Source organism: Osmerus mordax, chromosome 16 (genome assembly GCF_038355195.1).
Source record: "Osmerus mordax isolate fOsmMor3 chromosome 16, fOsmMor3.pri, whole genome shotgun sequence".
NCBI lineage: Eukaryota > Metazoa > Chordata > Actinopteri > Osmeriformes > Osmeridae > Osmerus > Osmerus mordax.
The window spans coordinates 6,983,511-6,998,619 of NC_090065.1; the positions used below are offsets into that span (position 1 = coordinate 6,983,511).

General features: G+C 51.5%; 2 protein-coding genes across 2 annotated transcripts in view; one reads left to right on the plus strand and one right to left on the minus strand.

The window, feature by feature from the left end:
- LOC136959289 (methyl-CpG-binding domain protein 3-like) overlaps positions 1-15,109 on the plus strand; it is a 165,623-nt gene that overhangs the window by 126,650 nt on the left and 23,864 nt on the right. The gene's annotated exons all lie outside the window — the stretch shown is intronic.
- Positions 951-11,563, minus strand: sema6ba (sema domain, transmembrane domain (TM), and cytoplasmic domain, (semaphorin) 6Ba). The gene is made up of 16 exons (XM_067253207.1): positions 11,458-11,563; positions 10,788-10,899; positions 10,635-10,698; positions 10,328-10,390; positions 8,917-9,015; positions 8,732-8,822; positions 8,087-8,206; positions 7,512-7,600; positions 7,088-7,305; positions 6,797-6,928; positions 4,637-4,786; positions 4,231-4,410; positions 3,878-4,018; positions 3,637-3,714; positions 3,344-3,405; positions 951-2,092 (listed from the first exon to the last, which is right to left on the minus strand). Exons 1-16 carry the CDS (start codon positions 11,561-11,563, stop codon positions 1,065-1,067), a joined length of 2,733 nt encoding a protein of 910 aa, XP_067109308.1. The 3' UTR covers positions 951-1,064.

A 15,109-nucleotide genomic window follows, 5' to 3' on the forward strand; every position in this document is an offset into this window, starting at 1 on the left:
GCGTGTGTGTGTAGTCATTTCATAGGTCTGTGTGTCCTGTACATTTGTGTGTGCAATTGTGTGTATCATGGCTCCGGCATGTTCCCCTACAGCAGATTGTCTGAGAAATCCAAACCCTCAGAGTTGCCGGAGATTCCACCTGAACACCCCAAACACACCAGCACACACACACACACACACACACACACACACACACACACACACACACACACACACACACACACACACACACACACACACACACACACACACACACACACACCAGCACACACACACACACACACACAGGCCCTGCCTCTTTCAGTCTCCCTCCCTCCGTCATTGGTGTTCTGCTCACGTTGGCAGTCAGAATGACCTCAGTGTTTTAGCCTTGTTAGGCTGAAGGGAGTCTGTTCAAGTCGCCTAGAGTGTGATCATGCTGAAACAAGCGGTCTTAACATTTACATAGTTCACACCGTTGTCTTCTTGGTTATCATACAACTCAATCTCTTTACTGGACCTAGGCAGTTGTCTGGAGGGACAGAGAAGTCTCCGAGCAGCCATGTTGTTCTTGTTCACCTTATCCCTGCACGGGGAGAGCAGTGTCATTTTGTGATTCACAAGGTTATCCTCTCTCGCACCTCTCCTCTTCTCTGCCTCTTTCATTTCCCTCCCTCTTTCTTTCATTTGTTCATTGCTCTTCCTCTTTCTCTCCAGCAGGAGGGTGAGGCAACTCTGCAATGCAGACACAGCAACAACTTGGCCAATCAGCGTGAGGCAGGATGTGAGTGGCAGTAGAAGCAGCCAGTTACAGAGAAAGTAGAGCCATGGGGGAGGGGAGAGGGGGTCTGGGGGAGATCAGCAAAAGAGATCGGGAGAGTTAAATCACAATGAGAGAGAAAGAGAAGAATAGAGAATGAGTGAGAGAGAGATGGAAATCAGCTGGAAAGAGGGTGAAGATAGGGTGAAAATAGAAGCAGAGAAATAGAGAAGAGTGTTTGGACAGACACACTAGTTTGCATCAATCACTGGCTCGCTCGCTCGTTCCCTCTCTTCCTCCTCTCTTTTTCCTCCATCGCAATTTCTCACTGGCCAGCTTGAGTCCTCTCATTGCAGCCCTTCTTACTCATCAACTGGCTGAGATCCACCAGCTCCCCCAGCTCGCCTCTCCCCAAGGCCCCTCTTAGCAGAGCCCTGCCCAGCCCGGGGGTATGCTGCTGGGCCACGTAGGGCTGGCCGCTGGGCGCCACCATGGAAGTCGGAGGCAGGGGCATGGGCACCATGCCATGGCTGCTGAGGAGGTAGCCCTCCGGGGCAGGCCAGCGCAAAGGCAGGGGCTCACCGAACTCCATTGGGGCGCTGGGGGCTGACACCACCCTCCGACGCTCTGGCGAGTCCTGGGGGGTCATGGGATACACATACTCTCCGGCCGACTTCCTGAGGGGGGCATTTGGTGTCCCCCTGCCCCCTTTCTCCCCCGCTCCCCGGGGCTTGCTGAGACAGACGTAGTGCTGGCGCGGGGTCTCGCTGCCTCCTCTCCCATCCACCCCGTGCCTCCCCCCTCCTCCTCCCCCTTGCTGGAAGAGTCTGGTGGTCAGGTAGACGGCAGTGGAGGGGTGGTGGGAGGGCGGCAGGGGGCAAGGGGAGCCCAGCCCCACCGAACCCCCTCCCAGGTAGGTCTGGCTGGTGTCCCAACCCCCGGAGTTGGAGTCCGAGAGGCGCAGACCGCGGCGCTTCTGCTGGGGCGTGTGCTCCGGAGTGGGCAGGAAGCCAGGGTCCAGGTCCCCAGACTTCACCCAGCCGTTGGGCATGACGAACAGCGTCTCCCCGCCCTGGGAGCAGGGCCTGTCCCCGCCTCCCTGGCGCGTCACGCTGAGGACTGAGCCGCCCATGCCCCCTCCGGTGCCCAGCATGCCCCTGTCGCGCCGCTGGATGGAGGACTGGGGGGTGTTGCCGCCCTGGCGACGGCCAGCGGGCTTGTGGGCCATGATCCAGCAGACGGCGAGGCCGGAGAGGGCCGCCCCGATGGTGAAGGCGGAGACCGCAGATGCCACCAGGAGGTTGAGGGAGACCAGGCTCTCGGGCTCAATCAGCAGGCTCTGCTGGAGAAGACCTGGGCAGGGGACACACACAGTCACAGATGCAGAGTTCTGCTCTCATACCCTCTCCTGTTCTACTACATTTAGCGTACGGCTGCTGTATACATCCCAGAAGCTCTGACTCTCAATGTTCTCCAGCTTGCCCCTGTGGATCTCAAGGCTCTGGGCTGTGAGAGGTCTGCACTTTTCATCAGTCACACACCAGTCAACTCTGCTCTCACAGTTTTCCACTGTGGGCTTTCTGCTTGGTGTGGAAAGGTTTCTCTCTGCAACACGTCATAGGTTGGGTCTGGAATTCCAATGTGCAAGCGCTAATCGCTCCCATCTGAGCACACAGCAGCACACACGTCTCTGGTCTTGGCACTGGCCTGCGGTCTGTCACCACCAGCCCAAACTCCCAGCACCCAACCAGGAGTGAGCAGGAGATCTAGACTTAGAATGTGATGTGTAGAATGTGGTGTGAATGTAGAACAGGCTTTGTACCAGTGTAGAGCTGTTGTACAACTGACAGAACAGTTATCACGAGTGGACTCATTTGACAACATTGACAACTGACAAGTCAGAATTGACATTTCAGGATGTAAACACAGGTTTTCCTGACCTGTCTGTGGAATCAGTGAACTGTTAGCTCTGTGACTCGGTGACATCATTGTTAACTATGCGAGTCTATTGGCTGGCTTTATTATCCACAATGCCAGACATGCAGCTTTGGGCACAGAGATTTGCATACTGAGATGTGTCCTCCTTTGACAGAAGAGGCATACTGCTTCCTCTGTCAACCAATTAAAACTCCTCATGCTGGGAGTATTTTGACTGAAGCTATTCAGCGGAGATTGAGACCAGATATCTAAAACCTCAGTTAATGAAGCTGCTGCACAAGCTTGCACATCCTCACAATCTGCACACAACATGAAAGTATGTTTGGGTCTGACACAATTGATGCCACAGAGGATAATCCCCGTGAATACAAATGGACAATAGCACGCTGATTAATTAAACAGAATGCGCTCACATTGTCATTAGTTAAGCATGAAATCGAAATCTAGCCAATTTATCCATTGCTGCAGGGCAGAATCCCACCACTAGGTGGGGCCTGCTGTTGGGCACCAGAACAGTTTGTCCCAGCAGGCAGGCAGGCAGGCAGGCAGGCAGGCAGGCAGGCAGGCAGGCAGGCAGGCAGGCAGGCAGGCAGGCAGGCAGGCAGGCAGGCAGGCAGGCTGATATAATACCTCCATGCAGCCAGCTTGTGTAGTTATGTCACCTACCGTCACAATCTCCTAGGTGGGAGGAGCTGTTGCCATACTCCACGTCTTGCTGAAAAGGCAGCCTGCAGCAAACGTGAACAATGGATTACATGATTGACACCAAGTGATTTGTAATCACCACAATAAAGCAGATTCAATATAATATTCCTGAAAATAATTTTAAAAACCTAACCTGAACAAAAATAGCATAACATAATAACGTATCGAAATATAACATTCAATAGCATCAAAATAGAGCTAACTGAAACCCCTCATCGGAAGAGGTAGTAACCTAGTAACCATGATCATCTTACCGTGTCCCTGGCCTGAGGAAGGAGCAGGTGCTGCCTCTGGTCCAGCCACAGTAGGGGTCTCTGGAGGCCAGGCAGCTCCTACACACACACACACACACACACACACACACACACACACACACACACACACACACACACACACACACACACAGTCAAGCTGATGATTCAGAATGAATTCTATTCGAAGAATATTGTGTCTGATGCTGTGTGGGTGTGTGTGCGTGCGCCTGTGCCCACTTACTTCATACAGCGAGAGTGCAGATGGCAGCGTGCCGTGGGGACTCGGACCAGGCAGGAGGGGAAGGCCAGCAGCAGAGTGTGACTGGTGCGATCCAGAGACAGGGACAAGAGCTGGCGCGCCAGCACAGAATCCTCCCCACATCTACACAGAGAAGGAGAGAGAGAGAGGAGAGGAGGGGGAGAGGGGAGGAGGAAGAGAGACGGTAGGAAGAGAAGAAAGACCGAATTGACCCTTTGTTTGTTTCAAGCCCTAAGGACCCTGACCCTAACCACAGTGATAGGACAGTACAGTGGACAGGAGTGTTGGTTAGCAATGCTATCATGCACCGGTGGGGTGATGAGCAGCATTCTCACTTCTCTGGGTTGAATCCCTCCACCTCCTCCAGGAACACACTGCTGTGCGAGGGGGAGCTCTCCTCGTTGGGCACCATGAGGAATTTGAGGATGGTCCCTCGGGTGGAGCCCAGGAACAGCACAGTCCGGTTCTTGTGAGGACCGGCCTCCATGTCCACCACCATGGATGTCAACTGGTACCTGGACCAAGAGAGAGAGACCCCAAAAGAAACCACGTTAGTGACAAAGAGAAGGAGACAGATAGAAACTGCGAGAAAAAGCCACATTAGCTGTCAAGTCCGTATGTAATGTGGTGTTGTGTCGTGTAGCGTAGCATATGCTGGTGCAGTGTAACCTAGCGCAGTGCAGCTTAGCACCGCGTGGTGCAGTGTAGGTTGGAGAAGCGTCGCTTCACAAGGCCTCTCACCTGCCCATGGTCTTCACCACCCAGGGCCTGTGCCCCAGCAGAGGAACAGTCTCATCCATCAGAGGGTGAGTCTTAACGAAGTTCAACACCTCATCAGGGTAGGAGCTGGACGAGCTGAACCGAGAGCCCTGCACTGCACAGCCCCCTGGCCTTGGGGAGGGGAAGAGATGAAGAGATGGAGGGGAGAAGGAGAGGAGAGACAAGATGAAGAGATGGAGGGGAGAAGGAGAAGAGAGACGAGATGAAGAGATGGAGGGGAGAAGGAGAGGAGAGACAAGATGAAGAGATGGAGGGGAGAAGGAGAAGAGAGACGAGATGAAGAGATGGAGGGGAGAAGGAGAGGAGAGACAAGATGAAGAGATGGAGGGGAGAAGGAGAAGAGAGACGAGATGAAGAGATGGAGGGGAGAAGGAGAGACGAGAAGAGATGAAGAGATGGAGGGGAGAAGGAGATGAGAGACGAGATGAAGAGATGGAGGGGAGAAGGAGAGGAGAGACGAGATAAAGAGATGGAGGGGAGAAGGAGAGGAGAGACGAGATAAAGAGATGGAGGGGAGAAGGAGAGGAGAGACAAGATGAAGAGATGGAGGGGAGAAGGAGAGGAGAGACGAGATAAAGAGATGGAGGGGAGAAGGAGAAGAGAGACGAGATGAAGAGATGGAGGGGAGAAGGAGATGAGAGATGAGATGAAGAGATGGAGGGGAGAAGGAGAGGAGAGACGAGATAAAGAGATGGAGGGGAGAAGGAGAGGAGAGACAAGATGAAGAGATGGAGGGGAGAAGGAGAGGAGAGACGAGATGAAGAGATGGAGGGGAGAAGGAGAGGAGAGACGAGATGAAGAGATGGAGGGGAGAAGGAGAGGAGAGACGAGATGAAGAGATGGAGGGGAGAAGGAGAGACGAGAAGAGATGAAGAGATGGAGGGGAGAAGGAGAGGAGAGACAAGATGAAGAGATGGAGGGGAGAAGGAGAGGAGAGACAAGATGAAGAGATGGAGGGGAGAAGGAGAGGAGAGACGAGATGAAGAGATGGAGGGGAGAAGGAGAGACGAGAAGAGATGAAGAGATGGAGGGGAGAAGGAGAGGAGAGACAAGATGAAGAGATGGAGGGGAGAAGGAGAGGAGAGACAAGATGTAGAGATGGAGGGGTGAAGGAGAGGAGAGACGAGATGAAGAGATGGAGGGGAGAAGGAGAAGAGAGACAAGATGAAGAGATGGAGGGGAGAAGGAGAGGAGAGACGAGATGAAGAGATGGAGGGGAGAAGGAGAAGAGAGACAAGATGAAGAGATGGAGGGGAGAAGGAGAGGAGAGACGAGATGAAGAGATGGAGGGGAGAAGGAGAGGAGAGACAAGATGAAGAGATGGAGGGGAGAAGGAGAGGAGAGACAAGATGAAGAGATGGAGGGGTGAAGGAGAGGAGAGACGAGATGAAGAGATGGAGGGGAGAAAGAGAGGAGAGACAAGATGAAGAGATGGAGGGGAGAAGGAGAGGAGAGACAAGATGAAGAGATGGAGGGGAGAAGGAGACGAGAGACGAGATGAAGAGATGGAGGGGAGAAAGAGAGGAGAGACAAGATGAAGAGATGGAGGGGAGAAGGAGAGGAGAGACAAGATGAAGAGATGGAGGGGAGAATGAGAGATGAGAAGAGATGAAGAGATGGAGGGGAGAAGGAGAGAAGAGAAGAGATGAAGAGATGGAGGGGAGAAGGAGAGGAGAGACGAGATGAAGAGATGGAGGGGAGAAGGACAGGAGAGACAAGATGAAGAGATGGAGGGGAGAAGGAGAGGAGAGACGAGATGAAGAGATGGAGGGGAGAAGGAGAGAAGAGAAGAGATGAAGAGATGGAGGGGAGAAGGAGAGGAGAGACAGGAAGAGATGAAGAGATGGAGGGGAGAAGGACAGGAGAGACGAGATGAAGAGATTGCAGTGTATTTAGTTGAAGGATCTTTCAATAAAACAATTTGTTTCAGCTTTAGAGCTTTGTCTGGGATATTAGGCTGTGTGTGTGTGTGTGCGATTGTGTGTGTGTTTGTGTGCGATTGGTGTGTTTGTGTGTGTGTGTGAGAGAGAGAGAGAGAGAGAGAGAGAGAGAGAGAGAGAGAGAGAGAGAGAGAGAGAGAGAGAGAGAGAGAGAGAGAGAGACACCGTGAATACAGAATACCTGGGTTTGGGAACCAGCTCATCAGGTACGGGTGTCCAGATGGATTCAGGGGATTTTTGCTCCTTAAAGCGTCCCTCGAAAACCCTAGCCAGCTGCTGCATGTCAAACACACACACTGCAGAGCCAGGGATACTGCCAGAGCGGGAGAGAGAGAGAGAGAGAGAGGGAGATTGCAATAATTAGCAAAAACATGGCCCAAATTCTCCACTTCACTATAAAATACTTGTGATCTCATCCGATGAGTTGGATGTGGCCTAACAAAATGAGCTTTGTGTGTGTGTGTGGACGTACCTGTTAGGCGGCGTGGAAAACAGTCCCAGGATGACGTCCCGGCCCTGCATGCGTATGATGTCGCTGGTGGCGTGGAGCAGGTTGAAGTAGAAGTGAGAGTCTCCGGGGATGGAGCAGTTCAGCCGGGCCTTCAGGAAGGAAGTCCACTGCTTCTCCAGCACACGCTGGGAGCCCCCGAGGTCCCCCTTACACACACGGGCCACCCGGGACACCATCACCTACACACACACACACACACACACACGCACACACACACACACGCACACACACACGCACACGCGCACACGCGCACACGCGCACACGCGCACACACGCACACACATGCGCACACAGGTAAGAAAAACGTGATTTATGAGAGAAATACAGAGACAGAGAGAGAGTGTATACATATATATATACTGTATATATACAATATATATAACTACCTTCTCTAGGTGGTGAAACTCCATGGCCATTTCTCTGAAGAAGAAGTAGATATGAGGCCCCCACTCAACTGCATTCACAAAGTACGGCTCTGAGAATAACAACGCACAGAGGGGCTCAGTGCTGGAGGGGAGAGCGTGTACCAGCTCATATCTCCTAACACCACGCTGTAACAACAAATACAGCAATATGGTTGCTGGACTCCTGGGTCAGCCATGAAACATTTATGTCCTGTTTAATTCATCAGCATGGACAAACACCGGGACCTTATTTATCATTAATTCATCCCTGTCTGCTCTAGCCCTGACCTGTAGGTCTGCTAGTTGGCTGCTGTTTGTTTGTTTGTTTGTGTGTATGTGTGTGCGTATGTGTGTGTTGTTTCTGAGTGAGATGCTGATTGAAGAGTTGCAGATAGGGCTGTGCAATGTTATCAACAAGACCTTGTTTCTTCATTGATTCATTTGGCCTTAGTGATTCAGTTATTTTACAATTGTGAGCACATTTTCAATTTGCATTAACTGCCCTAAGGCTATGGCGGGTTGAGCTATGAGCCTGGGCCAATCAGGGACGGTGGTACCTCTGAACCATTTAGAGTCGTGCTTGACGGTGCGGAGGGCGAGGCTGTCTCCAAGGCTGCGGTAGATCACTGCGTCGATCGCAAGGAAATCAGTGACGGTTCCAGTGAAGAGATTACCCTCTAAGAAAGAGAGAAAGGGAGAGAGACAGAGAGGCCGAAAGAGAGAGAGACAGAGAGAGAGATAGAGAGACAGAGACAGAGAGAGAGAGAGAGAGAGAGAGAGAGAGAGAGAGAGAGAGAGAGAGAGAGAGAGAGAGAGAGAGAGAGAGAGAGAGAGAGAGAGAGAGAGAGAGAGAGAGAGAGAGAGAGAGAGAGAGAGAGAGAGAGTGACAGAGAGGCCGAGAGATTGAGAGAGAGAGAGAGAGACAGAGAGAGAGAGAGAGAGAGAGAGAGAGAGAGAGAGAGAGAGAGAGAGAGAGAGAGAGAGAGACAGAGAGAGAGAGAGAGAGTAGGGAGTGGGAGGGCGATGACAGAGTGAGTAAAAGAGAGAGGTTTGGGGGTTTAAAGTAAACATTGCAGAACATCTTATAAATAATTCCTGAGTACAGGGTCATGGAGCCCTCATCAGATGTGTAGTCTGACTGGTTCAGTACAGCTGGGAACAGATGTTCCGTCTGGAAGAGCCTTCACTAGAGCACGATCTACCTGCAAACAGCGCCACGTTGGCATGGCGTGGGTCATAGGGGCACCGAGCCATGCCGCTGACTGTCTCTCCCACCATCTCCAGAGAGTCTCTCTGTAACACACACACATGCACACACACCGTTTCCTGTCAGATGGACAGATCCATTTTCAGACTGATGAACAGACAGAAAGAAACAGATACTCACGGTGTAGTTGGCACACAGGGGGTTGAAGGCATTTGTTCCACACACAAACAGTCCACCATACTGGCTCAGTAGGACCTTGATGAAATTACGACACTCCCCCTGGTGACAGAGAAACAAGGGAGAGAGGAGAGCGTAGAGAGAAAGAGAGGAAAGGAGAGAGTAGAGAGAAGATAGGAAGAGAGGAAAGAGGGGGCCAGTCAGTGATGTAGGCACTCGGAACATTGGAAGTAAACCTGACACTGTAAGAAGAAGTACTAAGATAAGACCTGGATCTCTGTGCCTGTGGGGAAACAGCCAGAGTCTTAAATCTGGTTTAGAACCTCAACAACATGTTGAGATTGATCCCCTCATTTCAAAGGGAGCAATAACTTTCTGTGTCTGCTGGAGCTTTAGTAAGCGTGGAAACGTTCTCTCTTATGAGGCCCATCTGAGCTAACTAGACATGCTCCTTCACTTCCTCCCTCTCCCCCTTCCTCTCTTTCCTTTTCTCTCTCTCTCTCTCTCTCTCTCTCTCTCTCTCTCTCTCTCTCTCTCTCTCTCTCTCTACTAATGTCCTTTTCTCCGTACCTCTCACTTTCAGTCTCTTCCTGTCTTTTTTCACCACTTTTCCCCTTTCTCAATATTTCTCTCTCTCTCTCTCTCTCTCTCTCTCTCTCTCTCTCTCTCTCTCTCTCTCTCTCTCTCTCTCTCTCTCTCTATCACACACACACACATACACACAAACACACACCTTTGATACTGGTAGTTTTTTCTCCTTCCTCTTTTCATCTGTGTCCCTTGATTTCACATCCCTCTCTCTCCCTGTGCGCTCTCTCCCCCATGTTCCCTCTCTCTACCTTCCCTTTCCAGCTTTCTCTTTGCCTCATCTCCTTTTATCTCTTTCCAGAGTTCTTTTAATCCCCATGTAGCATAACTCTCTCATTTCCTCTCTCATCTTTCCATCCTTGCCTCCATCAGTCCTGATTTCTTCTCTCTCCCTTAAGACTGTGTCACTCTTCCTCTTTTGTGTCCTACCACCCCCCCCATTTCCTTTCTGATTCTGGCCTCATTCTGTCTCTTTATGTGCTTGGCATGCATTCATATGAAGCTTAGATCCGTTTTCCAGGATCAGATTCAGTGCAGAGCTTCCCAGCCATTGGTTGACATGTAACATCCCTCTCGATGATGCCCATACACTCCTGTGTCCTGGAGGGTATGGGCAAACATGCAGGTGTGTCTGGTTGCAGCTGTGTTGCTTTGTGTGTATGTAACGCATTAGGACCCCTGTGTATGTTTGAGTGTGTGTAGAGGTGGATGCAGGTGTTGGTCCTCAGTCCTAACAGTGGGTGGGCCTGGGTGAAGTTCTGATGAGCCTGGCTCATAGCTAATCTGAGCATGAGTCTGTCCAGGTGTGTGTGTAATATGAACCAACCTCATGTTTGCCCTTCATCCTGCAGACTCGGATATCGTTCTTATTGGATTCCCACGTCCGCTTCTGCCATGAGAACAAAACATGACAAGGGTGAACGTGTGTGTGCGTGTGTGTGTGAGCGTGTGTGTGTGTGTGTGTGTGCGTGTATGTGCGTGTGTGTGTGAGCGTGTGTGAGCGTGTGTGTGTGAGCGCGTGTGTGTGGGAGCGCGTGTGTGTGTGCGCGCGCGTGTGTGTGAGCATGTGTGTGAGCGTGTGTGTGTGTGAGCGTGTGTGCGCGCGCGTGTGTGTGATGGGGTCATGATCTTACCTTGCTATAGAACATCTCCTCACCAGACATGTTATTATCCAGTTCTACTCTGTACAGGTCATCCCTAAAACACACACACACACAGGTTACCATATATGTGTGGGAGGCCTAGGGGCAGGAGGTGAGGGGGAAGGGGTTGTTGCCTATAGTCACCTAGCTCCGATGTAGAGCGTGCGGTTGATCTGGAGGATGGTCTGGATGTGAAGCTCCTGTCTCTGGGCCGAACGGTGAGCTCTACCCAAAAACACTGGATACCTCCGCACCACTGAGAGACAGAAAGACAGAGAGAGTGTGTGTGTGAGAGACCGAGTGTGAGTGTGTGTGAGAGACAGAGAGAGAGAGACATTGTGGATGCACCCCAGGGAAGGTTAAGAGTAGAGGACATTGTGATGTCTCCACTGGGAGCCTTCATCAGGAGCCGGGCTAGGAGGGGCGACAGGAGATAGAGATCCATCCCACTGTCCTTGACTACAGGGGTGGATAAAACACATAGCCATCCATCTCCTCCTCTCCTCTTTCATTCTCCCCATCTCTGCTCTCTCCTCCCATGGGGACCTCCTCCTCCTCCACTCCACCCTCGTCTCTTTGAAGCTGTACCTCTCCATACCTCTCGTTCTCCCGCCCCGCTCTATCTCTCAGAAACAAAACAGGTTGACAGGGATAGTCGTTCCTTCTAGCTCCTTGGCATTGTGGCATGGAAGATTTCTAAGAAAACAGCTTAAGACCAAGACTATGACCCCTGACCTGTCTGTCTGACAGTCACCAGAAGGTCATTCATCAATGCTAGACTGACACACACGCACGCCCACACACAAATACATACCCTCTAAGGGAGCATAGCTGAGGGGACTGGGTTCCTCTGGGAAAGAACCCTCAGCCAATCGCAGGAGCAGGAGTAGTAACGTGAGGGGAGGGGCCATGGTCGTCATGGCAGCAAAGCACAGGCACTGTGAAAGGAAAGGGGAAAGAAAATTTGTGACCAGTCGGGTGGCTGTGCGTGTGTGTATATCTGTGTGTGTGTGGGCATGTGTGTGTGTGTGTGTGTAAGAGAGAGAAAGAGAGTGAACAAGCGGTCAGCGGGGAGTGTGAAAGGAGAGTGGGCTGTGTCAGAAGGTCAGGAGACAGAATGTTGCCACCAATCTGGCTTTAGCCCACTGGTCATTGTGTGAATGGACGCTCTATGTGGCCCCATTGTCCATTCTGGGCACTATGGCCTTTTCATGTGGGAAGGAGACTAATTGTTGAGTAATTTTAACTGAATCCAGAGCCATATACTCCCCTTTTTGGGCAGTATAGGCTGGTCACAGACCTTGAAGGCTGCTGTTGGAGCTAATGTCCCTAACACTGATTGTTTTCCTATATATGGCCATCCAAAGGTCAAGGAAAACTCTGTAGACCAGCTTGAGTCAGTCACTGTGACGGGAGGGAGGAGGGAGGGAGAGGAGAGGGAGATGCAGGTCATGTAGAGAGGGAGCTGGATGGGTGTGGGGGGGTGAACAATCATTCAGCATTCTACAGGGGTCAAGCATGCTAGGTGTCACGGGTAAGGGTGGATTTCTTTCAACAAAAGCCACCAGGGGGTCAAAAGGAAAGAATAACTGCCCCACACACACAAATTGCAACATTTAACAGGGGTTAAACAGTCAAAGTGTGAATAAACATTCATCGGCACATTTATCTCCACATCAATTTCACACTGAACCAACTGTGTAGAATAACCTTTCAGATGAGCACCCACACACATTGTCCAAACAAATGTGCACACACATACAAACAGCCAGCTGTTCGGTGCTGTTGCCACCATGTAACACCAGAAGAAGCAGGAGAGGAGGAGGGAGGGAGAGAGAGAGAACAGCAGAAGAGGAGACAGCAGGGGATGGGGAACTGTCAGTCTTGTACAACCCATAACGACGTTCCCAAACATGAGAATAAGATGGAGGAAAGAGAGAAAGAAGAGGAGAGGAGGAGAGGAAAACGACCTGGGAGGGGGGAGATACAAGGTCTGAAAGAATTGAGAGATTGAAGGAAACGGAAAACAGCGTACTATCTATGCTGTTTCAATCAAATGGACGTAGCTCTCTCATCCCCCCATCCCCTTTTCATGTCCACCCTTCCTCCCTCTCCCCTCCTCCATCATATCCTTCCCTCTTCTCTCTCCCTCAGTCGTTCTTTTCCCTCGCTCTCTATCTCTCTCCATCTCTGCTGGCCTGCCACAAGATAAAGTACAAATGACTGTTGTCACAGAGATAGAATAGAGTTGAAAGGTAGATGGGCTGTTGTTGCTAAGGTGATAAGATGACAGCTCTTATTAGATGTGCAGGAGCACGTACCACACTTACCCCCCCCCCCCCCCCCCCCCCCACACACACACACTGCAGTATGCAGCTGTCGTATTGCATTACAGGCACATGGCGTTTGAATGACAGCTGGTGGCAGGGAAGCCTAGAGAAGCTGAAGAGCCAGAGAGCTCCACTGCAGTCCAGATGAGCGAGGTGGCTGGAGGAACAGCCCCCCTCTCTCTCTCCTCAGTGGGGATGACTCTAGGGCTGCTCTAACCAAGGAAGGAGGACCCAGACTGAGTCTGGGGCTTGGCTGTCAATGCCATTCCAATATGGCCGATTCGGGAGATAATATAGTACCATTTTTCCTCCGTTCCATTTTGAAGCTTTAGAAAGGATATTTCGATTCCCTTACTATGACTGACCCCAACCGTGAAGCCAGTGAATATAGAAAATATATACAAAGACACACACACATGCACACACACATACACATAGCTTTCAACCAATGAGGGAGGATGCATCCTCATTAAAGTTTGTATTGATCTAGGTTATTGATCTCCAAAATCACATCAGATCTAGGCCACGGGCAACATATTGAAGAACACTATTGGCTATAGGGGTGTCAAGGGCTGTATATTGCAGCATGCTACTGAATACTCAGAGAGGCTCTAGGGCTCTTTATCAAATGCTATTGGCTATCCATATGAAATAAGAGCATTGGGAGGGAGAGAGAGAGACAAAGAGAGAGAAAGAGAGAGGTCAGGTATTTGTTCCACTCAGTTAGATCACTTTTAATTTGAGTGGCTTAATGATGTGATACTGACATGGTTGTCATGGTCACCAGCTGTGGGGGATAGATGGAAACAGTTACATAGTATAACATAAGCCACACATTTAGCCAATCAAATGCTTTTACCCACACCATTAAAAATCATTGTCTCTTACCCACACCATTAGCCAATAAGCTGCTATTACATATGATATCAGCCAATCAGTAATTAATTCCTCCTCCGTTATTACACAATCAGGACAACACCTACCCAAAACCTGTCCTTCTATCATTCTATCAAAGCTGAGGTGTTCTTCAGAATCTGCTCTCTCCGTGCTGCGTTAGTGAGAGGGCGAGGTCTGAGCAGGTAGACATTCCAGGGAGGTGAGCCTGGGGCACACTGCAGCAGGGAGGTGAGCCTGGGGCACACTGCAGCAGGGAGGTGAGCCTGGGGCACACTGCAGCATGGAGGTGAGCCTGGGGCACACTGCAGCAGGGAGGTGAGCCTGGGGCACACTGCAGCAGGGAGGTGAGCCTGGGGCACACTGCAGCAGGGAGGTGAGCCTGGGGCACACTGCAGCATGGAGGTGAGCCTGGGGCACACTGCAGCAGGGAGGTGAGCCTGGGGCACACTGCAGCATGGAGGTGAGCCTGGGGCACACTGCAGCAGGGAGGTGAGCCTGGGGCACACTGCAGAAGGGAGGTGAGCCTGGGGCACACTGCAGCAGGGAGGTGAGCCTGGGGCACACTGCAGCAGGGAGGTGAGCCTGGGGCACACTGCAGCAGGGAGGTGAGCCTGGGGCACACTGCAGCATGGAGGTGAGCCTGGGGCACACTGCAGCAGGGAGGTGAGCCTGGGGCACACTGCAGCATGGAGGTGAGCCTGGGGCACACTGCAGCAGGGAGGTGAGCCTGGGGCACACTGCAGCAGGGAGGTGAGCCTGGGGCACACTGCAGCAGGGAGGTGAGCCTGGGGCACACTGCAGCAGGGAGGTGAGCCTGGGGCACACTGCAGCAGGGAGGTGAGCCTGGGGCACACTGCAGCAGGGAGGGGAGCCTGGGGCACACTGCAACAGGGAGGTTATCACCTTAGCAACAACAGCCCAGCTTATTATTGTGTAATAAGCTGGAAGGACACCTACAAGGTCTGGAACACGACACACACCAATGTTTCTGATGTCTTTCCTGAAGGAAAATGCAGCAGTGTTTGTGTGTGTTGCATTTGTATTCAACTCCAACTCCTCACATATTTCACTGTGGTGTCTGGAGCAAGTGTGTTTTGGTGTATGAGGGCAAAATATATTTCTCTCTCTCTTTCTCTCTCTCTAGTTAGCTACTAAAGCCACTCTTCCCTGTGCCCCTGTTACCGTAGCAACCAATAGCAATGTCAGGCCACAACGTTCTATTGCAGCAGATGTAAAGGG

Coding starts and splice junctions, on each gene's coding strand:
- sema6ba (XM_067253207.1), bottom strand. CDS start 11,563: ATGACGACCATGGCCCCTCCCCTCACGTTACTACTCCTGCTCCTGCGA. Junction 10,699..10,787: donor ACGCTCTACATCGGAGCTAG/GTGACTATAGGC, acceptor TGTGTGTTTTAG/GGATGACCTGTACAGAGTAG. Junction 4,787..6,796: donor GAGCTGGTTCCCAAACCCAG/GTATTCTGTATT, acceptor CCCCTCCCCAAG/GCCAGGGGGCTGTGCAGTGC.